The sequence below is a fragment of the Colius striatus genome, chromosome 6 (assembly GCF_028858725.1).
Source record: "Colius striatus isolate bColStr4 chromosome 6, bColStr4.1.hap1, whole genome shotgun sequence".
NCBI lineage: Eukaryota > Metazoa > Chordata > Aves > Coliiformes > Coliidae > Colius > Colius striatus.
The window spans coordinates 21,146,673-21,169,752 of NC_084764.1; the positions used below are offsets into that span (position 1 = coordinate 21,146,673).

The 23,080-nt window shown below is 40.1% G+C and overlaps 2 protein-coding genes across 5 annotated transcripts in view; one reads left to right on the forward strand and one right to left on the reverse strand.

Annotated features, from left to right (window-relative positions):
- SEC23A (SEC23 homolog A, COPII coat complex component) overlaps positions 1 to 13,037 on the reverse strand; it is a 34,196-nt gene extending 21,159 nt beyond the window's left edge. Inside the window, exons 1-12 of one of the 4 annotated variants that reach the window (XM_061997609.1) lie at positions 12,722 to 13,037; positions 11,956 to 12,124; positions 11,596 to 11,757; positions 10,930 to 11,002; positions 10,023 to 10,415; positions 5,747 to 5,988; positions 4,053 to 4,110; positions 3,710 to 3,796; positions 2,195 to 2,431; positions 2,017 to 2,096; positions 974 to 1,118; positions 488 to 646 (exon numbers count right to left, since the gene is read on the reverse strand). In XM_061997609.1, coding sequence (XP_061853593.1) covers positions 488 to 646; positions 974 to 1,118; positions 2,017 to 2,096; positions 2,195 to 2,431; positions 3,710 to 3,796; positions 4,053 to 4,110; positions 5,747 to 5,967 — 987 coding nt within the window. In that variant the 5' untranslated portion in view covers positions 5,968 to 5,988; positions 10,023 to 10,415; positions 10,930 to 11,002; ... (1 more) ...; positions 11,956 to 12,124; positions 12,722 to 13,037. Of the gene's footprint in view, positions 1 to 487; positions 647 to 973; positions 1,119 to 2,016; positions 2,097 to 2,194; positions 2,432 to 3,709; positions 3,797 to 4,052; positions 4,111 to 5,746; positions 5,989 to 9,736; positions 9,981 to 10,022; positions 10,416 to 10,929; positions 11,003 to 11,595; positions 11,758 to 11,955; positions 12,125 to 12,721 lie in introns of those variants that run through there. The other 3 variants (XM_061997610.1, XM_061997608.1, XM_061997611.1) reach the window with 3 other exon arrangements.
- Positions 13,038 to 13,137: 100 nt separating this feature from the next.
- Positions 13,138 to 23,053, forward strand: GEMIN2 (gem nuclear organelle associated protein 2). Its single transcript, XM_061997612.1, has 10 exons — positions 13,138 to 13,305; positions 13,875 to 13,959; positions 15,916 to 16,005; positions 17,768 to 17,827; positions 17,990 to 18,100; positions 18,898 to 18,942; positions 19,658 to 19,726; positions 21,035 to 21,145; positions 21,361 to 21,419; positions 21,612 to 23,053. The coding sequence occupies exons 1-10, from the start codon at positions 13,184 to 13,186 to the stop codon at positions 21,649 to 21,651; spliced, it is 792 nt and encodes a 263-aa protein (XP_061853596.1). The 5' UTR covers positions 13,138 to 13,183; the 3' UTR covers positions 21,652 to 23,053.
- The last annotated feature ends 27 nt before the right edge of the window (positions 23,054 to 23,080 follow it).

A 23,080-nucleotide genomic window follows, 5' to 3' on the forward strand; every position in this document is an offset into this window, starting at 1 on the left:
AATTACATTCACCTTTCTAATCTCAAGTGTCTGCAATGACAGGTGCCTGCAACTGAGTTAATTGTTTAAATTCCCATTGCAATCAGTTAAGATTAATTCAGCAGGGTTTGGATGCAGTTCATCTGCCAAAATGTACACTTAATGTTAAATTAACAATGCTTAAACTCTGCTGCCTACGCTCTGTCCCAACTACACAGATAGTTTTGAGCAGCTGCCTTAGAAGCAGACAGCCTTACTCTCAATGTGTCATTTAGTCACATAAACCTTTTCTGACTTAAGCCAGAAAAACACTGCAAAGAATTTTAATGTGAGATACACAAAGTCCTAACAATATATGAAGTTTTCTGAAGATATACCACTATTCAAAGACAAGTAAATTCCTACCTCTTTTTTCATTTGCTAACACTAACAGTATTTTAAAGTGCTAGGCAATGGAAATGCTTATTTACTGATAGGACACCCAGTATATCACCCATGATCATCTTACCTTAGTACCCTTTTTAACATATTTAGCATTGTCTTTTTCAATGTCATGCCATGATCTTATAGGTAATTTCAATTCATCCCCTACAACCATGCCAGGTCCTTGTGTAGCTGGTCCTCCAATGAACATCATGATGCGTGCACCGGTATTGGGAAAGGTGCACTGCAGAAAGAGACAAAATCATCCCAGTTTGCCACAAATTGAACAGAAGAAATAGCTATGCAGGTATTTATGACATTGAAAGGACTCTAACAATAACTGTACTTTCCCCCTCCCAAATCTCAAATTTGCCATTAATTCAAAGTCTCAGTTTTGCATCATTAAAATGCCTAAACAACTACAACTTTTCTATACGTGTAGGGGATTATATCCATCACACCAGCGTAATATGCATCAATTACTAAGGTTTTTACGTATTGATTGTGGCAGCTTTTCTGCAAAAAAATGATCTGTTTACACATTACCATCAGCATAGTTAAAGCTGTTTACCTCAAGGAGTCCTACAGCTATAGAAAGAGCCACGCCAGAAGAACGCAAGGGCCGTTTTCCTTGGGGAACAGGCCAAGGATCCCGTTGCAGTTCACCCAAAAGATCAGTAAGATTCATATCAATTTTCTGCACTGGTTGCAAAAATCTGTAAACAAATACATGGAATGGAATTGGTTTAGATTCAAATTAAATAAAAATCCTATCAGTTGCTCACTACCCATATATCACACATAGTAATGTCTAACTCAAGATTCTAGTCTGGGTTCCGGTCAATGTCCCACCAAGATAATGCCATTTGGTCTTACTACACACACAGCACATTCAGCTTAGAAGTTACACAAAGAGCTAGCAGAATAAAAACTTGCTGACTTAGTTATCACCATTATGCAGAAAAAACCCTACCGAGCCAAAAGAACACAGCAAATGATGACCTAGCAATCACAAAAAGAAATTCACATTTCACTACTTCTGTGAAAATAAAAAATCTGAAGAAACATTAATGTATACAGATTTCATCGTGTCCTCTGCTACAAGCTGTCTACTAGCGCAGATATTTATTAGAAAGCAGAGATGGAAAAACTATCTCTCTCTTTTGTCACTTGATCAATTTATTCCATGTCACAGGGAAACACATAGAAGAATCCAACACAAACCTGCAATTTCCAAATGAGAGACAAAGAAGACAGGAGAGGAGTGAAAGAGGCAGAAAAAGGGAAGGCAAAACAGCACGCACATAAAAAAGGGGCACTAAAGAAACTATTAACTTCCCAGCACACCAACCAACAGAAGCATCATCATCTACATATCTATAATACATTCCCAGAGCATTTTGAAATCATCATCCAGATGATTTTACTATCATTAAGTCTTTTCTTCCCAGTACGAACTGTAGGAAAGAAACAGGCTATAAACATTTCAACAGGCAGAAATTCGCTTGGAGACTAAAGGTTCAGCTGTCACTTCATTGTTTTCACTCTCACAAAACGTTAAGTTTTCCAGCAAAGTAGGGTAGCCAAGGTATGTTTTTTAGATTCTGACATTACCTGTTAGAAGGTGGTGGCTGCTGCACTTGAGGACCCCGACCAACTTGTGAAACAGCAACTTTTGTAAGCCCTAGCATTTCCTGTAGTCAAATACATAAGATTTTATTACAAAATTTGTTTATAAGACCTTCAGCATCATTACTTTGACGATTTCATTTTGTTTGCTTTTGTGAGTTACCTGAAGCTGTTTTGCAGATAGGTCTTTTGTTCCTCTGAAGACATAACTCTTGGAAATGCCTTCACAGCCAAGCTCATGAACTTGCACCATTCGGCCAAAGGTAATGAGACCTACTAATGCAGTTGGTGGCAGGAGACTAAGTGACATTTGCATGGATTCCTTCAGAGCTTGCAAGTCTTCATCTTCCATGCATGTGTCCACGACATAAAGAAATATCAAAGGCATCTGAGGACCACGCTTTAAGAAACACAAGTATAAATACATGAAAAATAAGCCTTGCAATATTTACAGGATCAAAAATGAACAAATGAAGCACATTTTTATTAAAGTTTTAATTTTAATCATACCAATAATATCCATTTTCCATCTAACTTTCCATCTAACATCCCCTCAAGCAGTAATCAGTATTTGGGGCTAAAAGGGAACGAAAACCCCATCATAATGAACTCTGCACAAAAAAAAAATGTTTACTACAGAAGAAAATAATCTTTCAGGATGCACAACAGTTTTGAAGCATGTGCCAATTATTTAAATTTTTTAATATACAATGAACTTTTATTGCTCACAGTTATAAACATTCCAGTCTGATGACATTCTGTGGCATTTCAACTTGTAATTTTTCTCTGGAGATCACAGAATCAACAGAATGGTAGGGGTTGGAAGGGACCTTTAGACATCATCTAGTCTAACCCCCTCACAGAAGCAGGTCCACCTAGATCAGGTCGCATAAGAACATGTCCAAACAGGATCATCAGTTCTTTTCTCTTGCCAAACTAATTTTGCTGTACTACAAGTAAACACCCCCTGATGTTACAAGAGTTGGCAAAAAGCAAAGATTCTCTTCAGTCTTCACTCTTTTCATAATCTGAATGCCTTACTCCAGTCTTACAAAGTTTAATCCTCAAAAACAGAATTAAGAGATTCCAAATTTGCAAGTGTAAATGTTTGCAATTTGGGGGGTTAAGGTCCATCTTTTAGTCCTATTTAACTAGTTTCTAACTTAAAAATACCTAAATACTAAAATACAAATACCTGAACTGAATATGTATTGGCTGTTTTCTCTAAATCAGATAGCCCTAAAAATAACTCATAAACAAACTTAATATGTACTCAAATACATATTCAAATAGAAATACTGGAACACAAACTCAAATGATTAATGAGAGGTGAACCAATAGCCACCCAAATTCACACTGAAATCATTTGAGCAAACAACAACTGTAAGCAGACTCCTGGTACCAAAACAAATTAAACTCCTGATGAAGAAGCAGACCTAACAGAAATACTGTCTTTAGAAGGGACCTCTCTTCTTGTCCTTTTTTTAAAAAACAGTCTTATTAGCCATTCTTGTGTTCTCATAATATTGTGTTTTCCACTTCCAATTGATAGCATAAATGTTCACTCTACTAAAGAATCACAAATAGACTGACAATCATTAAAACACAATAAATAAAATTAATTATTTTTGTATATTGCAAGGCTATAGACACTAAAAATTTTATGTAATGATTTTACCTGTACTACATATTCAATGCTGGAGAACTGAGGCAGAAGTTCAGCTGGCTGATTCATTTCAGATATGCCAGCATAGGTAGGAGGAAACTGCAAATAAAACCACAGAAATAAAGTATAAATAAAAGATTACAATTTATACAAAAACATATATACTGACTACTTTTCTCTGCAACAGATGTTCACTATTGTTGTCATGGAAAAAAATCTCAATGCAATCTTTAAAGATAGCTGCACAATCATACTCTTCTGTCAATTTCAGTTCACAACTATAATTTGACAAATAAAGATTTTCACTTTTACCTTATAAAAAAGACCTATATCCTTAACACTTCCATTTTCTTACCTGATTTCTCTGATAACAGAAGTTGCAAGCCCAGAGTTTTGCTCGATAATCCACTTGGCTATAAAAATACAATAAAAAGTTTATATAGCATGAACAATTAATTTTCCTCCACTGATCCCAGAGCACATTTCCTTTAAATTTTCAAAAGTACGTTGACTTCAAACAAGTTTCCTCCCAATGTACTTTCTCTTAAATATCTGTATTACAAATTTAAAATAAAGATAGTCTTACAAAGATAGATCAGACACATTATTGTCTCTAGAAAAGAACAGCCTTCAAGAAAAAGCAGCAAATTAGTTTAAGAATACAGACTCGGAACATTTTTTAGAAACTTTATGCATGGTTTTAGGCAAATCATTTTAACTCTACCTTTGCATTTTACTCCTTTCACAGCCTATGTCTACTAGTTGTCAGTCTGTGTCTATCCTGAATACACCTTATGCTCTATAAAAAAAAAAAACAGATTCCAACTTAACAGCCATCTCTCTTGTGAAAATATTTTAGTTTAATTGATGAGTTTACTTCCTTTAATCTACATTTTTATTAGTAATTAGAGTTGGCTCTCATGACTTGCATTCACAATACACGAATCATAGAATCACAGAATGGTAAGGGATGGAAGGGACCTTTAGAGATCATCTAGCCTAACATCCCCTGCAAAAGCAGGTTCACCTAGATCAGGTTGCATAGGAACATGTCCAAACGAGTCTTGAAGACCTCCAAGGAAGGAGACTCCACAAACCCTCTGGGCAGCCTGTGCCACTGCTTCGTCACTCTGATAGTGAAATATTTGTTAACTGTAACATCAGGGATCTGACTGATCCTTTACAGCTTTGTCTTTCCAGTATTTTTTTCGAGTCCTCAACAAAAATTATGCCTCTGAAAAAAATCAGCTTCCATTAAGCCCAACTTCCAGCAGAATAAGTCACTGTGTTCGTTTAATACTGAAACACAATTCTACATCTGCTTTGAAACTCTTCTCTCTCCAGCATGGACAAGTCATTCACAAAATTGAGTATATTCTACAGGATCTTTTACATCATGTGTAAACTCTCACTATCTCTCAGTACCTTCTCCATGCCTAAGGAGCTCCACCTTAGAAATTACTGTGTCTCTTTTCCATACTTCTGTGATTCTGTGACAAATGAAACAGTTCCTCTGCTTACAATCTAACTCATCCACAACTAGTCCACAATCATTTGTGCTTGTGCCAATACACCCTTTAGCTTAAACAGCTTTTTATCCTCTATTTCTGTCTACCTATCCCATCTTTCAGCTTCTGATTTAGTAAACTAAACCAGCTATCGCACTTTGGTCTACAAATGAACTATGATGAGTAATAAATATGGTTCCTTTCACTTGGCAACTAAACTACATCAGAGCTCAAGAGTTACAAACATGCAACACAGCAAATTTCTACTCAAGTAATTTTCTAGAGAAAAAACATAAAAATATACTAACTGACAAGATGTGTAGTTCCAGAAAAATAACATACCTAACCATTTGTTAAACGAAGTAGTTTGAAAAGACTAGTTAAATGAAAGCTATGCTTTAAGTATATGTTACACATGCAAATCTACGTGCACAAACTTCAAAGATCTAGAAGTCTGAGCCATATCTTGTGCATACTTTAACTAGCACTATTCTAAAGATTGTTAGGTAAAATACTAGCATAACGCATGAATTAAGTTTACCATAAGGGATTCAGAACAGCTCGGCACGTGGTCCTACTGCACAAAACTGGCTCATACTGAATCGGAGGCAAGTCTGGTCGTTCCTTCAATGGTGTGAAGAGGGCAGCCACTGGGACCACCATTCTTGTGGCTTCAAGGCGACTTGAAGGCCAAACATTCCAGCTGAATCTAACTCCATCTCTGTCCTCATTCTGCTGGATAAACTCCAGGAATGTTGTCATGGTCAACTTCTCTATTTATCACTAAAACAAAAAGACAGCCATTAGCATAGTGTTGAAAGCTAAACATTTTTAACCACTAAATACTAAATGCGCCTCATGACAGTCACACATTCAAATACCGTAACTGAGTTACAATCAATAAACAGAGTAATTTTTCTTAAATCCTGAAAGCAATGCACAGAGTTCCAAGATCAAACATGAAGAAATTAAGACTCCTAGGATGCAGCAACCTCTCCAAAATAACAAATATTTCACATATTGCAGATTAAATACATATCATTAAAGTAGTCCCATTTTCTGATCACTTCTTGACTTAGGCAACAAACCCAGGCAAAGAATAAGTAAAGCACTAATTCTAGAGTAGGTCAGAGTAGAGAATATGCAGCATGCTAACATTATTAGAAAAGACTTGCTCACAAAAAAATACACACTGCTTTAAGGAGTTTCACTAATTTATTATTCATTCTGTTCATTATTCAAAAATCACACATTCTTGCAAAATATTTAATCCTCTAACTTCTTTTAAGAAACAAACAGTAAAAAAGTATTTATCCCAAGTGTACTCATTTCATGTCTCTGTGGTATCAAATATAAGAGTTTTCTAACCATATTTTCAGTAAACCATAAGGCAGTCTACATAGAAATGGAAAGGAATAACAACATGACATTCCATGAGAGTACATTCCTACAGCAATGCTAGAAAACAACTTTTTAAGAAATCCAATTGTCATATTGCAATACATTATCTATCAAGATCCACCAATCAAAAATTGCTTGAACTCAGATTTACCATTTTGGGCATTGACCTAAAGCTTTCAAAATTTTCAGCTAAAACTACTCAAAAGCTGGAGTAGTGAGGAACACATATACATCTGAAAAGTTCAACAGGTACTCTTGAACATCTGGGAAAGCCAGCAAGAAGCACACTCCCTCCCATCAATCCAAAACCCCTCAGATAAATACACACTGTTCCTGAATACCTGCTGCATGCATCCCAGCACATTTCAGAGAACAGAGGTTTTTTTCAACAACTAGGACACATAAATTCCCATTGCCTAATAATCAATAATTTACTGTAAAAGTCTACACAAACTGCCTAGGAAAATACTCCCAGGTCTCAATTTTGACTGTACTAAATTAACAAATCGCTTTTAGAAATGCAGGAATCTTCCATAATTGGGATTTAAATCAGGAATTCTCAAAAGAATGCTGACTGTCAGTCCTGCAATTACATATGCTAAAGAGATTCCAGGAAAACACTCCATTTATAAAGACCTAGCACTTTTTACTAAAATTACAACGGCATTGCACTTCCAGTTTCTACTGACAGTCAAAAATTTCTCAAGTTCTTTTAAATTATGGTTTAACTTAATGGTTTTATTCTAATAACACAAAACAAAGCCCCACATTTCACAGTTAATATCCTTAGGAAGCAATCAACTCTCACCATGTGATGAAAGCTACAAAAAGCAGTCTCAAAATTGTTCCTATAGAACATAGACTGACAGCAAACTTAACCCTACAGAGTAATCCTCTCAAAGTTTTCCACAGGTGCTATGACTGTCACTTATCTCCACGATGTAATAGAAATATGATGATAATTAGTCTGCCAATATTTTAATGAATATGGCATCTTACTATTAAGAGCAAACGTACATGTCACAGCAATTGCAACACAGAAAGCCATAGGGAACTTTGGCCCACAAGGCACTTCCACTATTGCTTTTGCTCCCAAGTGCTGCAAGGCCACTGGGATGAATGAGGTCATCGAGCAGGGGACAAAACTGAGCAAAGGGAACTAGTACCTGGAAGTCATAATTAGTACAGAGGGATCAGAGCCAGAAGATAATTCAACCAAGAGAGGAAAGAACAGCCTGGTATTTGAAAAGGACTTAGAATTTAAGAAATTTCTCTCCTAATACATCAAAATCCATGAGTGTTTTTGTCAAAAAGATGAAGGAACATTATCTCTGAAAACATGGGGTATTGATATGACAATCTGCACGAGGCAACTATTTCAGCTACAGCCACAAACTGACTAGTCTCTCCTTTTAAAGTTATCTCCCGAGAAGACAAGAGTAAATTCCAACTTAAAGTCTATTTCAGCCATTACACAGCTATCTGCTGCAAAGTCCACCAACTCTATTTCCATGCCCTGCAACATGGACTTTCTATACTGGACTTCAAAATCTTTTCTCCAAATAAAATCTTTTCTCCACATTTTACTCGAGCTGCATTTGAAATTGTTTTACATGTTTCCACTCAGTTACTCCTCAGAGAGCAATGTACAAACATCAGTGTGTAGTGACTAATAAAGTGCAGATAGATACATAAAGGATTTCTTGGATTTATTAAGTACTGTTACTTTCTAGTAAAGTATGTATTCCATATTCAGATGGCAGAACCTGCTAATAATCAAGTTTTCCTCCATCTTTTCTTCCATCATTTCTTCCTTTCCAAGAGTCAATTATGCTTATGTATTTCATCATTCATCAAGTGTGAAATTCAGGGTCTGACAAGTTACATTCCATTTGGTACCATTGTTACAGCTCTGCAGGCACACTGTCTGGATCTGAGATGTATTACACCAGATCAAAATAGGAAATCCTCTTGACCTACAGACTACATACCAAACTTTATCCACCTGAATGCCACAAAATACATAGTACAGACATCAGAAAACCATAGAGAACTGATATTTGGACCAGATGAATGTTAACAGCTCCCGTGTTGGGTTGTCACTACTTCAGTTTTGCTGCAGAAGAGGACATTTATTCAGGCAAGACAAGCAGTCCTTCCTGGCTTGCTTCCTTCCTCCCACTGCTAAGGTTGAATTTACCTCCCATCCCTGCACTGTGGCAATGTGTCACACAAAGAAGCCACACCTGAATTGCACAATGAGTCACAGGCAGACTATACATGACTATTAGGGCTCGATTCTCAGGTAAATAATAGCATTAATGTTATTACTCTGTCTAGATGCAAGACTAGTTAGGACTTTCTAACCATCACATATGTCAAACACGTTTGCTACACCACTCAGAAAGCTAACTTACAGCTGAACAAACAATTTAGAAATACATTACTTTGAAATGGCATTCTTTTTAACCAGTGTATGTAAGAGCTCACCTAAATCAAAAACCACATATGCAAATACAGCAGGTCCTGACTAAACACAATTTTTTTATAGCTTTGCCTATATCGCAAGGCGTCCCTGGCAGAGCTCCACGCAGTGGCACACCAGCTCCAGGACACAAGAGCTGCAGCCGCTACCAGGGAGAGCCGGTACAACGGCAGCCGCGCAAAGGCCCTTCCCGAGTGCCGCCGACCGCGGCTGATGGCGGGGCCCTCGGAGGCTGCTAGCACCGCACCGCACCGCCCCGCCCCGGCCGGGCCGGGCCCCACCACGGCGGCCAGGCTGAGCGCTTCCCACCTCATGAGAAGGGGCGCACGCACTCCTAACCCAGAGCCTTGGAGGCCACGGGCAGCGCTGACCTGCCGCCCGCGGTATCCCCGGCCCAGCGGGGCTGCGCTGGGATCCCCCTGCTGCCAACGGAGGGCGGCGCGAGCGCCCGAAGCCTGGTGCAGGGAGGAGGGGAGCTCCCTACCAGGCTCTCTCCTCACCCAGAAGCCCGGCGGGGGGCCACGGCCGGAGACTGAGGTGCCCCCGTAGGCACGCAGCGCAGGGACAGTCCCCTCAGCTCGCGCCGCTGGCCGGCTCAGGCTCCCCACGCCCGCCGCTGCCCCTTCAGCGCCTGCCCAACCCTACCCTGCTCTCACCCCGTGTCCCGGCTGCCGCCGCTCTCGCTCTCCCCCGCCCGCACGCAGCCGCCCCGGCGCTGCCGACGCAGTCAACATGGCTGATGGGAGAGTCCGGGCGCCACGTCAAGGGGCAGAGAGCGGCGGGCCGGTGCGGGAGGAGCCCGCCCCCCAACCCCCGGCGCAGGGGGAGCCCTCACTGCTCCCGGTGGCGGATGCGCTCCCGCTGGGCCAGCGCGCCTACGGTCTACGGCCCCCGGCCCTCCCCGGCGAGCGGAGCGGTGATCCCAGCTGACCTTCGCTTCACAGCTCTGCTCCCACTTGCGTGTTTTCTTCGTTGTTTGGCTTTCAGAGTTCTTCTAAATATGGCCTGTCTGAATCTTGCTCCTAAAACCGTCCGGGAGAGGAGGCATCCCGGCCACCGCGAGGGTTCTGTCTTCTCCACCCTTGGTCTGCGCTTGGCTGCACCGGTCCGCAGTTACCGGAGCTCGCCTCACCTCCCCGCCTGTGGGTGCACTGCTCCGCTGCGACTTTGTGCTCTGGTTGCCAGAGCCCGTTCCAGAGGAATCCTCCGGCCAGACGGGCAGCTGGGGGTCTTCAGATTCACCCTGCTTGTTGCCTGTCTTCCACCGTGTGTGGGAACTTTTTTTTTTTATCTGGAAGATTGTTTGCATGTTTATTTGGACTGCCTGCGGAAAAATATATTCAAATTATATTCCTGGTGGGTTTTACACTGAGACAGTACTATATCTCATAAGTATATGGAAATATAACACATCATTTAGTGTCTGCACAATAACATTCATGTAGTCACAACTGTCCAGTTTTGTTGTTAGTGTGGCTATCTTCCCCCACCCCCCAAACTCAAGTTAAAGTGGTGCTAAGTGTCATAGCACTTCAGAATCCTTTTACACAAAGTTGCCACAAAAGGCTACAACTGTAACTCCACCAACCATACACGGGAGAACTGAAAAACACTGCCGACTACCACACCCTCTTTCATAGCAACTCTGAAAACGTGCTATGACCACCAAACAATGTAAATGGCTAAAACATCCTTATCCTCTTTTCTTCTATGTCAAATGTAATTATGTTAGAATTGCTATGCCACTACTAACTAGCCCTGGTATTGTTTTCCAGTTCTCTTCAGTCTGAGAACAAGAGCAGGTAAACAGCAGCAGAAGTTAAAAGGAGAGCTCTTACCTTTCCAAGTCCACAAATCTCACTTGCCAGTTGTGGGACTGTTAAGCAGGAGCTTGCCATGGACATGCAACCTCTGTAAAAAAAAAACCAAAAATAAATCAAAACCCCACAACGGGGCAAATTTCAAACAGATGCACAGATAGCATTTGTTGTTACAATTTCAAAAGTACTCAAATACTCTGTGAAACGTTTTCAGAAAGTTACATTGAAAAAAGGCAAGTACCCAAGTGAGAACGGTGTGAGGAAATCTATAGATGATAAGAGAAAAAGAGAAAACTGACACTTAAAGATACCTCAAAGTGAAGAAGGAAGAACAAGAAAGTATACTATTCCAAAAGTTCACTACTTATAACAGGTGTATGGTATTTTTAATCAGTCACTAGCACAATTACATTTCATTACATAATGATTTAATCCAATACTCTAAACTTTGGGAATGTCTTTCTGCCATTACAATGGTGCAAACCACAAAAAAGCTAGCAGAACCCAAAAAAAACAGAAAACAGGATCCTAACATGGTGTATATTAATTGTAAGAAAATCCTTGTCACGTCCCAGTGTTAGAACATGCAGTGAAAACATTTGATTTTTCTTAATGCAGAGGGGGGGTTTTTTGTGTTATTTTTTTATTTTAGCCAGCAGTGCATATCCACTGATGGCAACTCACCCTTTCTTTGGAAAAGTATTCTTCTATAATGCCAAGGCAGTCGAGGATAAAGAACATTCCTTTCTCGTCTATTTTCCTCCACTGAGTCATATTTGCTATCCACTGCTTCAATATTGTTGGTAAAACTTGTTAGGAACAATTTTATTATCTATGGAAGACTACCTGTGATAATTAAAAATATGTTACTTAATTCTAAAAGTATCAGTGGAAAGTTCCAGATAATCTAAAGCTAGAAAGTATATTTATATCTGTGCATTCTCTTTCTGTTCATAGCTCTTGACTTCACGGCACATTGAAAAATTAACTTTGCTATTAATATTGTCAAAGTACTAGAAGAGAACTTTTTACAGCTAGACTCACCAGTTTCTGCCTTGACCATCGATCAGCCTTTCCAGAGACATTACTGCAGTTTTAGCTAAGCAGGTTTTATTTCTAGTGGTGACTGTAGTTGTTGTGTACTCAACTAAGATGTTAGATCCGGGTTTCAGAATTAAAACTCCCTGTTACACGTAGGTGGTTTTAGAAACACCTTAGAAGAACAAACAAAAGCCAGTTGAGAGGAGGAGTTACAGTTGGTGTTTGTCCAGCTGCTAAAATATAGCCTTGCAGGGAAAAAAAGCACTGCTTTTTTTTGAGCTTATGTCAGGAGTACTCTAACCTACTAGATGGACAGTGTCACTAAGTGACTTTGCATGCAGCAGAACTACTAAGGAAAATAATACACAGACTGACATTTTGTGTACTGGGAATAGTACACAGTGTAAATTATTACAGCATTATCCTTCCACTTTTTATCTTAACTGGGAAGCAAGCCCCTTTGCGCTAATGCTACCTGGCTTTTAGTTTGGCACGTGGATGCCCTCACAGAATAGTCTTTAGACAAACCCACCCAGCAACAAAATAAAAACTCAAGACACTATTCCAGATGAGAAATCTTGCTCCAACTTATAACAATTAGCTTTTATGTAACTGATTTCAACCACAGATCTCAAAGCATTTCAATGAGGGGATGAGTATTATTACTACTGGATGTCCATGTGTACTACAGAAAACACTAATGGATAAGTTTTAAAAAAACACTTGCAAAAATTACTATAATGGCACAGAGCCTAATAAAAATGGTTACCAAAGCTTTATACTGGTTCACCAAAGCGACAGGCAGTAAACTGGCACTACCACTTTCTGTGCTGCTCTGCCAAATTTCCTTTTATTCCCCTCCTTGGGTTTCCAGGCCTCCAGAGCAGGCCACTGCTGAGGCCTTGTGGCACAGCTCCAAGCACACGAGGCCTTCTTCATGGTATCACCTCCACGTTAAAGCACAAAACCTACGCGCCCCTATCAGGTCGCAAGGACCAAGAGGAGATGGGGCGCTTGGCGGCATTTGTGATGGCGTCGCTCCCAGGACGCGCTGGGGGTTCGCTCCTCGCTGCGAGCCCACAGCCCCCCTGAGCGCCGACACGCCGCCGCTCGCCGCCGCCGCTGCTCTCGCGAGAGGAGCCCGGGGCTCGCGCCGCCTCCCAGCCGGCCAGCGCTGTGGCACCGACGGCCGGGGCGGAGCGCGGGCGGCTGCAGCGCTAGCGGGGTGGCCATGGAGCCGGGCGTGGAGGAGCTGATGCCGCGGCTGTTGCCCGTGGATGACTGCGACTTGGCCGAGGACTTCGACCCCACGGTACCTCCCAGGACGCCCCAGGAGTATCTGAAGCGCGTCCAGTAAGTGGCGGGGCGGAAGGGCCGAGCTCCCGCGGGCCGGGGCCGCCGGTGCTGCCCGCACCGAGCTTCGCGTGGGGGTGCCCGTGGGCGGCTGTGTCGTGCTACCTGACAGCCGCAGCCAGAAGAGCCGTTTCCCCAGCGCTCCCCTGCGGGTGCCGGGTCTAACCCATCCGCTGCCTGCGAGGCTGCCGCTGCCCTTGGGGCGGCGCAAGGCGTGCGGTGTGTGCTTCCTCCGCTGCTATACGCAGCTGCGGGGTCCGATGCAGCTCTCCTTTCTACAGAAAAATGGAGGTCCAGTTCTCAGCCCTCCGTCCTGGCAGCCCTGGCCTCCCGAAGTCTCACTGTGGGGTGCGCAGCCACACCTGAGGCAAGTTAGGATGTAAGCGAACTTCGAGGAGGCCAGAGCCTCGATCCACAGATCCAGTCGAATCTTGTGTAAGAATGACCAGTACAGTCAGTGTTTTACAGGCCTCGGGGATTCCGCCGGTGCGGTATTCCATAGACACCTGGTGTATAAACCACCTGTTACGAAAAGGAAAAAAATGTGGCCACTTGATTCTGTTTTGTAGGATCGAAGCAGCTCGATGTCCAGATGTGGTCGTGGCACAAATAGACCCTAAAAAGTTGCGAAAGAAGCAGACAATAAACATTTCAGTAAGTTTCAGAGCTTTTACACATTTTGTTTTGGAGAAAAAAAATTAAAGGGAAATATGTTAATATGTAATGTTTGTACTAATTTTGGGGAGCAGCTGGCATAACTAAATAAGCACTGCTGGATTTTAAAAGTATTAAAACGGGTTTGAAGAAACACCTGTTCAACTGCTGGCCAACACTAGTCTTTATAGCAGATTTAAATTGGTAATATCCATACTGTTTGATACACAGCAGACTATTTTACTGTCTAAGGATATGAAATATTGAATTAAATTTTACAGATAATAAAACCTGCATAAACTTTGGAAGATAGAAATCTCTATACCTACATCTAGGCTTAAATGTATGCATAGGATAAGGATGGTGAGAGCAGCTAAGCTTTAGTAAATTTAGATGAAATTCTCTTTGTCTCATCTTTGTTTTGCCATTCTTAAACATTTGTAGACGGAGTCTTTTGGTTTGGGTTTCGGTTTTCTTTAGTAACTAAATCATGCTAATCTTTAAAGAGGTTATATCTATTTAACTGTCAGAGTTAATTTCCTAAAAGATATTTTTGTGGTCACCTTTCTTCAATTTACTATCTTGGCAAGTAGAATGCCTAGGATTCATAGTATCTGTCCAAGATGTGGAAATATCACCTTGCTTGTTATAAATAGGGAAATTAATGCAGAATTATTGCTAAAAAGAAGGCCTTAAATAAGTATTTGACCATCTATTTTGAATAATTCTTATTTGCATATGGGAAGAGTCAAGAAATTTTGTTTAAACCATTAAGTCAGTCTAGGATGTGGTCACAAAATTATCTTTCTTAACTGAATTAAAGAACCATTTTGATTGGACAAGGCCTTTAAGATCATAATGTCCAATCACTAACCTAACACAGCCAAGGCCACCACCAAACCATATCCCTCAGCACCTCCAAGGGTGCTGAGTGTACCACCTCACTGGGCAGCCCATTCCAGTGTCTTAACAACTCTCAGTAAAAAAGTTCTTCCTAATCTCCAATCTAAACCTCCTCTGGCATAATGTGAGGCTATTTCCTCTTGTCTTGCTACTTGCAAGAAGAGACTGACCCTCAACTCACTACAGCCTCCTGTTAGGTAGTTGTACAGAGTGATCATGTCTCCCGTCAGCCTCCTCCAGGCTAAACACCCCAAGTTCCCTCAGCCACTCCTCATCAGACTTGTGCTCCAGACCCTTCACCAGCTTTGTTGCCCATTTCTGGACACTCTCCAGCACCTCAGTGTCCTTTTTGTAGTGAGAAGCCCAAAACTGAACACAGTATTTGAGGTGCAGCCTCACCAGCGCTGAGTACAGGGAGACAATCACTTCCCTGGTCCTGCTGGCCACTCTATTTCTGATACAGGCTAGGATGCCTTTGGCCTTCTTGGCCACCTGGGCACACTACTGGCTCATGTTCAGGCACCTGTCAACCAATAACCCCAGGTCCTTTTCTGTCAGACAGCTTTCAAGCCATTCTGCCCCAAGCCTATATTGTTGCATGTGGTTGTTGTGGCCCAAGTGCGGAAGCTAGCACTTGGCTGTGTTAAACCTTATACAACTGGCCTCAGCCCATTGCTCCAGCCCATCCAGGTCCCTCTGAAGAGCCTTCCTCCCCTCAAGCAGGTCTACATTCCCACCCAACTTGGTGTCATCTGCAAACTGAGGGTGAACTTGATCCCCTCATTCAGACCATTGATAAAGGTGTTAGAACAGGCCTCAACACTGAGCTTTGGTTACACTGCTGGTGACCTGGCAACAACTGGACCTAATTCCATTTGCCACCACTTGCTGAGCCTGGCCATTCAGACAGCGTTCTACCCAATGAAAAGTACAACTGAAGATTTAAATGGTATTGTTTGCTGATAGTGAACATTTACTGATCCAGTCATTTTTAAGGATTCTTCTCATAAAGCTTTCTTTACATCATAGTTATTATTGCTAGTGTTTTTGTAGATTTCTGGATGTCAGCCCGCTCCTGAAGGATACTCTCCAACGCTCAAGTGGCAGCAGCAGCAAGTGGCCAATTTCTCAGCTGTTCGTCAGGTACAAAATGGTGTGTTTGAGGGCACTTTCACTGTCTAGATGGAATTCATCTGTGTTTTACAGGAACAACGTTTTATCTGGTGTAAAAAACATTATGCTTTATGGTCAGACAGATGTTTGTAGGCATGTGTTTTTGTTTTCTTGAAAAATAACAGTGTTACTGTGTGGCTTTTAAACCTCAGATAAAACTCCTGAGGGAGTTATGTTTAAAAACAAATTCTTCAACAAAAATATGTCAGTATATAGATTAAACAATATATAGTAGCTGATGAGGACAGAAATCCCTAAGATGTTATGCCATTATATTCAAACCTAGTGCTAGTAGAAATGTTTTCTGTAGAACTCAACATTAACTGAAAACCAAGTGGATTCTAACCCACCTGGAGATTGATGTCCACAGAGCATGCTCTCCATTTGGGAATCATAGAATGGTAGGGGTTGGAAGGGACCTTTAGAGATCATCTACTCCAGCCCCCCTGCAGAAGCAGGGTCACCTAGATCAGGTCGCATAGGAACATGTCCAGGCGGGTCTTGGAGACCTCCAAGGAAGGAGACTCCACAACCCCTCTGGGCAGCCTGTGCCACTGCTCTGTCACCCTCACAGTGAAAAAATACTGTTGACTGTGGTGACACTCACTATGAGGAGAAATGTGTTAATGCACCCAAATTTTTCTTACTGCATTTATCCCTTGCTCTTAGATAACAGAACAAAAATGGACAATTGAGCAGTCTCTGTCCACAGTTCAAACAGGGTGAAATGTAAAACATAATGAACATGTAGGTAGAGATCATTTATCATTCCAGTACTGTGGAAAGCATATATACATTGCGTTGATACTGCATTGTATGAATGCTTCAAGTAACTGAAGTATAACCATATGCACTGAACTTTACATGAGCTCATTTACCCTGTTTTTTTCATGAGGTAAATCAGTAGAGATCTGTAGTACTGCATCTACATTGTAACATTAACTGAGTTAGTCCCAGTTTCTATAAGGTATCACATTGCATACTGTTTATTAAGCATAATCTAAGTTTCAGTAGAACTAAGGAAACTGTCATGAGAATGTCCTAACAAATATTTCAGGAAAAAAAGGGCATCAGAAGTCACTTGTTCAAATACAGTGCATCACCTGCTGTTACTTTCAGTGTTCCCAGTGGTCATTTTGTACTGCTATAACAGGATATTGAGTCTGGGAAATATGAGAATATCCTAAAACAAAAATTGGGTTTGAGGAAAAAACTTCTTCTGTTACACAAAGTTTACACCACTGTACAGGAAACTGTGAAACAGACCAGTTTGTCTTAGATGGCATCTCTGTGAGGCAGAAGAAACACATTAGGAAAGCACACTGGCCTTCTTTCTAGTGGTTCTGTACTGCATTTCTACAGATACAGACCACTGTTGTAAATGGTAGGGAAATGGAAATTTGTGTGTGCTTTTCAACTAAATAATTATTTTCTTCACTTGTTATACTAAGAAAAGTCTAGAAGACTATTAAAGCTTACTACCTCAGATTGTATAAGTAGAAATTATTAAGTAGATTTCAGCTTTAACCTTACTCCCAAAAATCTAGCATGAGCAATCCAGCATTTCCCATGCCTCTTAGTATAAATGTAACTATTTAGTCAGTTTTACCTCTACTGATTCATAGAACATCGTAAAAGATTTTATACATTTTAAGAGTAAAGAAGAGCAATTATGAGTAAGATAAAATAACTGCAAAGTTAAACTGTGATTTGGTTTTGTTTGATAACTCAGAGCCTGAACAAGCACAGAAATCACTGGAGGTCACAACATTTGGACAGCAATGTTACTATGGTGAGTAGAATCCATAACAGTGCTGTGGTTTTCTTCTAGTCATTAAATTTGTGGTTAACTTCACTTTACAGTTCAATGCAACAGCTTGAAACTATTATCAAGTCTTCAGTATCTTCAAGATGGTGTTATGTCACAGTTTTCATTTATTTTTATTTACTTTAGCCAAAATCAGAGGATGAAGAAGGCTGGAAGAAGTTCTGCTTGGGGGAAAAAGTATACTCTGAAATAGATGCACTATCTGATAACGAAAATCTAGGAATTGATTACATAAGGGTGAGTATAGGCTGCCTATCTGATTTTTAGCTACTATTTTAAAGGATAACTTCCAGAAAAAAATCCTACTGATTATTACCAATTTATGCTAAACAGAAAGCAGACTCTTTGGTGAGCCCAGAAAGTTCCTGTTTTTGGATGTTTTAAGTAGAAAGTGAGCGAAGCAAAGAACAAATCTCTTCAGACAAATAGTTGAAGAGTTGCTTCATCTGTTATCATCTGAAGTGCACTACTTTGCTGCTCGCTGAACTGAGAAGAAAGCTTTCTGCATAGCCTGCTTTAGTGTTTTGTTGAATGGTGGTATGTGGTTCCTCTCCTCATCTGTGCTATCCTACAAATGTGGCCTTCACTGCATCATTTTGAACAAGTCTTTAACAGTAAAAGCAAGTTCTTTGATACTGTCTTGGCTTCATCTGGGATAGTTAATTTTCTTCCTAGCAGGTGGTACAGTACTGTGTTCTGGATTTAGTGTGAGAATCATGTTGATAACACACTGATGTTTTGAGTTGTTGCTAAGAAGTGCTCGTTCTCCTCTGCATCCCACTGGGAGGAGGGGGAGTAAGCCAGCACTGCATGGTGGTTAGCTGCTGGCTGGGGTTAAACCACAAGAGATACCAAATTTGACTGGACCTTATCATGAACTTGCTTGAAGATTATTTTTTAAAATAGATTTCAGAGCTCAGAAGAGACTTTCAATTTAGTACAAATGTCTAAGCATCACATTAAAATGGTAGTGTGTTCCAAATCAGAACAGAAATGTTTGATAATGTCACTATTTTCCAACTTGATCTTTTCAGGTGGGATTTCCCCCTTTGCTAAGTATTGTAAGCAGAATGAGTCAGGTAAGCCTACCTCTTAGAATTGCACAGTGACAATGCATAAACTATTATTTTTTATTCTATCAGTCGCAGAAGTCTTTCTTATTTTTCTGCCTAGAGTAGGCAATTGTTTATTACAACTGCTATTGATTGTACAATTACAAGGAAAACACGTTATCATTATCTCACCTTCAGCTACAAACAACTTTACTAGTGGATATATTATTACTAGTGTTATGAGCATTTATTTTGTCTTTGTAATTTATGTAATGTTTGGATTTTTGCTGAATGCCCCATTAGGTGCTTGACAGTGTTTTAAGATTTCTCATTTACTATTTTAATTGTGGTCCCTCAACTTGATTGTGAACTCTCACATACATGGCAAAGCTGGAAGAATCACTTAATTTTCCTTCAATACTCGTTTCGACTAGTCACCTTTACACAGAAACAACCAGTCAGTGTGATGCCTCTTTCCTAACCTGTAGCTACTTACCCATAACTTTCAGTTAACTTAATTTTATATAAAGTTCTTTCCAGGAACTGGTGCTTTAACACTTGCTCTACCCTTACGTAACTTCAGCCTGGAATAAATATCATACAGTGTCACAGTAGAGTAGAAATACATAATGTAGTTGGGTTTTTTTTAACATACTGCTTTTAATATAATAACTTTTCAGGTAGAAAGGCAGCAAACCAAAGTATTTCATGTGTTGTATTGTCTCTTTTTGTTCTTTTCAAGGCAACAGTAACCAGTGTCTTAGAATACCTGGTAGGCTGGTTTGGAGAGAAAAAATTTACTCCAGAACTGGTAATTTTTTTAATTTATTCTAACTACTTGCACATCAATGCATTAAACAAGGGATAAACTGTTTATAGTTTTCCATGAAATTATTTTAGTTTATAGAGTTCTGTAGATGCTTGTATTTAGTTATTTTCAAAACCTTCATTAGATACTAAAATGAGTATTCACGGAACTTTCTGGAAGGCTAATTACAAAACATGACAGATGCAGATCTATCAAGAATTGGCAACTCCCTCTCCTTTTTATCACTCTCCATACTTACGTAAACCACAAGGTTAGATGCCTGTTGGTGCTGGGGAGAGGGTGAAACTGCAGCAGTTTTGTGGTTCTGACCAGTTTAGGCTGCCAGGGTGCTGCACACTGTATTTCTCAATACCTCCATTTTCGTGTGGAGATGTGTGACAGTGTACTGGCAAAGACACGTTTAATCTTTCCATGTGCAGCACAGATCAGAAAGCTCAGCTGCATTAGTGTGGTGACAAATCAAACCTAGTAAGAAATTCTAATCGATAGTTACATTAGCATGGAGTTTGGCCACAGCTAGATGGACAAGCTACATAATGGCATCGTATCTACGAGAGAACTCAGTGGATTCACCTCGTCTCATTCAGTACCACAAAGCAAAAGTCACAGAAAAATTACTTGCATAACACTAACCACAGTTTCTTTATTTTTCAGTCACTTAAAGGCCCTGTCCTTCTCTGTAGGGCTGTTTCATTTTTAACCAATATGCTGCAGAGAATGTGCATGTTGACTTTCAGTTTATTCCTATAATAAAAGCCACTAGACACTGGAATTAAATGAAGAAGTTAGACTGGTAGCAGAAGTTAAATTTGTAAGAAAGTGAAGTAAAAACAACAGACATGTTTTCACAGTGGTGCAAATCTTAAAGCTGATTTAACACTATTAATTCCAGTGTTCCAACATGATACATTCATTCATCAGGAACGTTTTTCCACAGTTTATGAAGTTCAAAACGAATAGTCAAGTAATAATCTTTTAGATATTACTAAAATAATCCTTTCCTCAGACATTAATAGCATAAGCTGTATTCATTTATGTCCTGGCTAGTATGTCAGGAAAAAAAAAAAAAGTCAGGAAATCCAGGAGTACTGCTCACAAGCAGCTTATTTAGAGACACAAAATTTTACTCCATAATGTCTAGTTCAGCTTTCAAACTTTTCTATTTTGGCAGTAGCATTTAAATGTAATTTTGTTGGCGAGCTACGCTCCAGGCCAGCACTATATAAAAAAACTGCACAAAACTTCAAGGAAATGCTCATAATTAAAACTCTGTTATTTGAATCCACACAGGGCAGATGGTTTTATGCACTGTTGGCATGCCTTGAAAAACCTTTGCTACCTGAAGCCCATTCCCTTATTCGACAGCTGGCAAGACGATGCTCAGAAGTCAGAGTACTAGAGGTAAGATTTGATACAACTTTGCGTGAAAGACTTGCTGAACTTCGCAGATTACTAGGATGATTTTTCAATTCTCAAAATCTCGCTAAGTAATTTTTCATGTCCTAAGTTTGCTTGAGAATGAAGGGAAGGCTACAGGCAGGTAATATGCCATGTAACAGCTTTTTTGTTTGACACAGGTAACAAAATAACTGCTGTAATGTTTATTTGTCTTTCAGGAGAATAAGAATGAAGAACAAATATCAGCTCTGAACTTGATAATCTGCCTAGTCAGCAGGTAATGCAGCTTATGTACCGAAAACAGTGAATGTGTGAGGCTTCCATAGATGAGCCTCCTGAACTGCAAAGCTTTAATTGTGATAGGAACACTAAAAGAAGAGTTAGAAAGCAAAGGGTCTAACAACTCAGAACAAAGTAAGGAAGATGCTGCATTAGAGGTTTCTTACTGTGTTCCGCTTCTCTCCACTAGGTACTTTGATCAACGTGACTTGGCTGATGAGCCTTCCTAGACTATCAAGTATTTTGCTTTGCCATAGCGCAAACAGAATTATCAGAGTTAACAGCAAGACACTGCACTGTTCAGACCTGAAGTACTACACAACCCCTCAGAACAACCTCATGATAATACATTTGGGATGACTATGAATAACTTGAGCTGAGCTTTCGCATGAGATTGTCAGTGTCTCTCTTACAATCATCACCATCGTAGGAGAACGGTCAGTGAAATGTCTGGCATCATCTCTCAAGCGACCTTCACTGTGAACTATGTTCTTGGTTGGAAATATCTACCATCTGAGTAATCCTCTCAACACTGCTACTAGGTGAAGTCTGAAGTTACATTACAGATTATTGTTCTTTATCTACCACACACCTACTGAGGACTTTTTTAATAAAACTGAAGTGGTTTAAAGAATGTTCTTAGACATTGTGGTTTTCCTCATTCATACTATTTAACAGCAGCTGCTTTATAGAAATCTACACAACTAGCTTGTTTTTTCAAGCTTTGGTTCCTTAAGCACTGCTAAGCAATCCAAATACAGGCAGTAACTTACTGAAACAATTATTTTAGTGAAACATACACGTTACTAGTTCCTGAGGAGTAATACTGTTTTTTTAGTGAACAGTTGCAGAAACCAGTGGAAAATCACATAGCTCCTGTCAATGCTTTTAATAGAAGCATTTAAAAAGGAGAACAAACAAATACATAATCTAGCCCATTTATATATTTTATGTGGAGTGCTTTGCCAAGAGTATCTGCATCTGCTCAGTATGTACGTAACTCTCTTCAGTTCTCATTATCTTCCAACAATTAAAAATATGTGTTAAAGGAACTATGAATTGTGATGATGGCAGCAAATTGATGCATAGTATTAACTGACATGCTTCCTGTAGCAATAGCCACAGACAGTTATTAATAAACCTTTAATATGTCTTTGAATGATTGGCACTTTCGCATCTGGAATGGCAATCTGTTGTGGTTTTGGCTGGAGTAAAGTTAATTTTCTTCTTAGTAGCTGGTAGAGGGCTGTTTTGGATTTAAGACAAAAATAATGTTGATAACACACTGATGGTTTAGTTGTTGCTAAGCAGTGTTTATATCAAGCCAAGAATTTTTCAGTTTTTCACGCTGCCCTGCCAGCGTAGGCTGGGAGTGCACAACAAGCTGGGAAGGGACACAGGCAGGAGAGCTGACCGAAATGAGCATTCCATTTTCCCATACCAAGATGTAACATCATGCTCAGTATATAAACTAATGGGAACTGGCCAGGAGACACTGTGGCTTGAGGATTGCCTGGGCATCAGTCAGCAGGTAGGGAGCAGTTGTATTGTGCATCACTTGTTTTGTATATTGTACTATTTTTTAATTTTTATTTTCCCTTCATTTTATTTCCTATTAAACTGTCTTTATATCAACCCACAAGTTCTATTTTTGTTTTT

Excerpts from the sequence above, each read along its gene's own strand:
- GEMIN2 (XM_061997612.1), top strand. The coding sequence starts at position 13,184 with ATGGAGCCGGGCGTGGAGGAGCTGATGCCGCGGCTGTTGCCCGTGGAT. Across the intron at positions 18,101-18,897 it reads TAGGAATTGATTACATAAGG|GTGGGATTTCCCCCTTTGCT; the intron begins GTGAGTATAGGC and ends TGATCTTTTCAG. Across the intron at positions 19,727-21,034 it reads AAAAATTTACTCCAGAACTG|GGCAGATGGTTTTATGCACT; the intron begins GTAATTTTTTTA and ends GAATCCACACAG.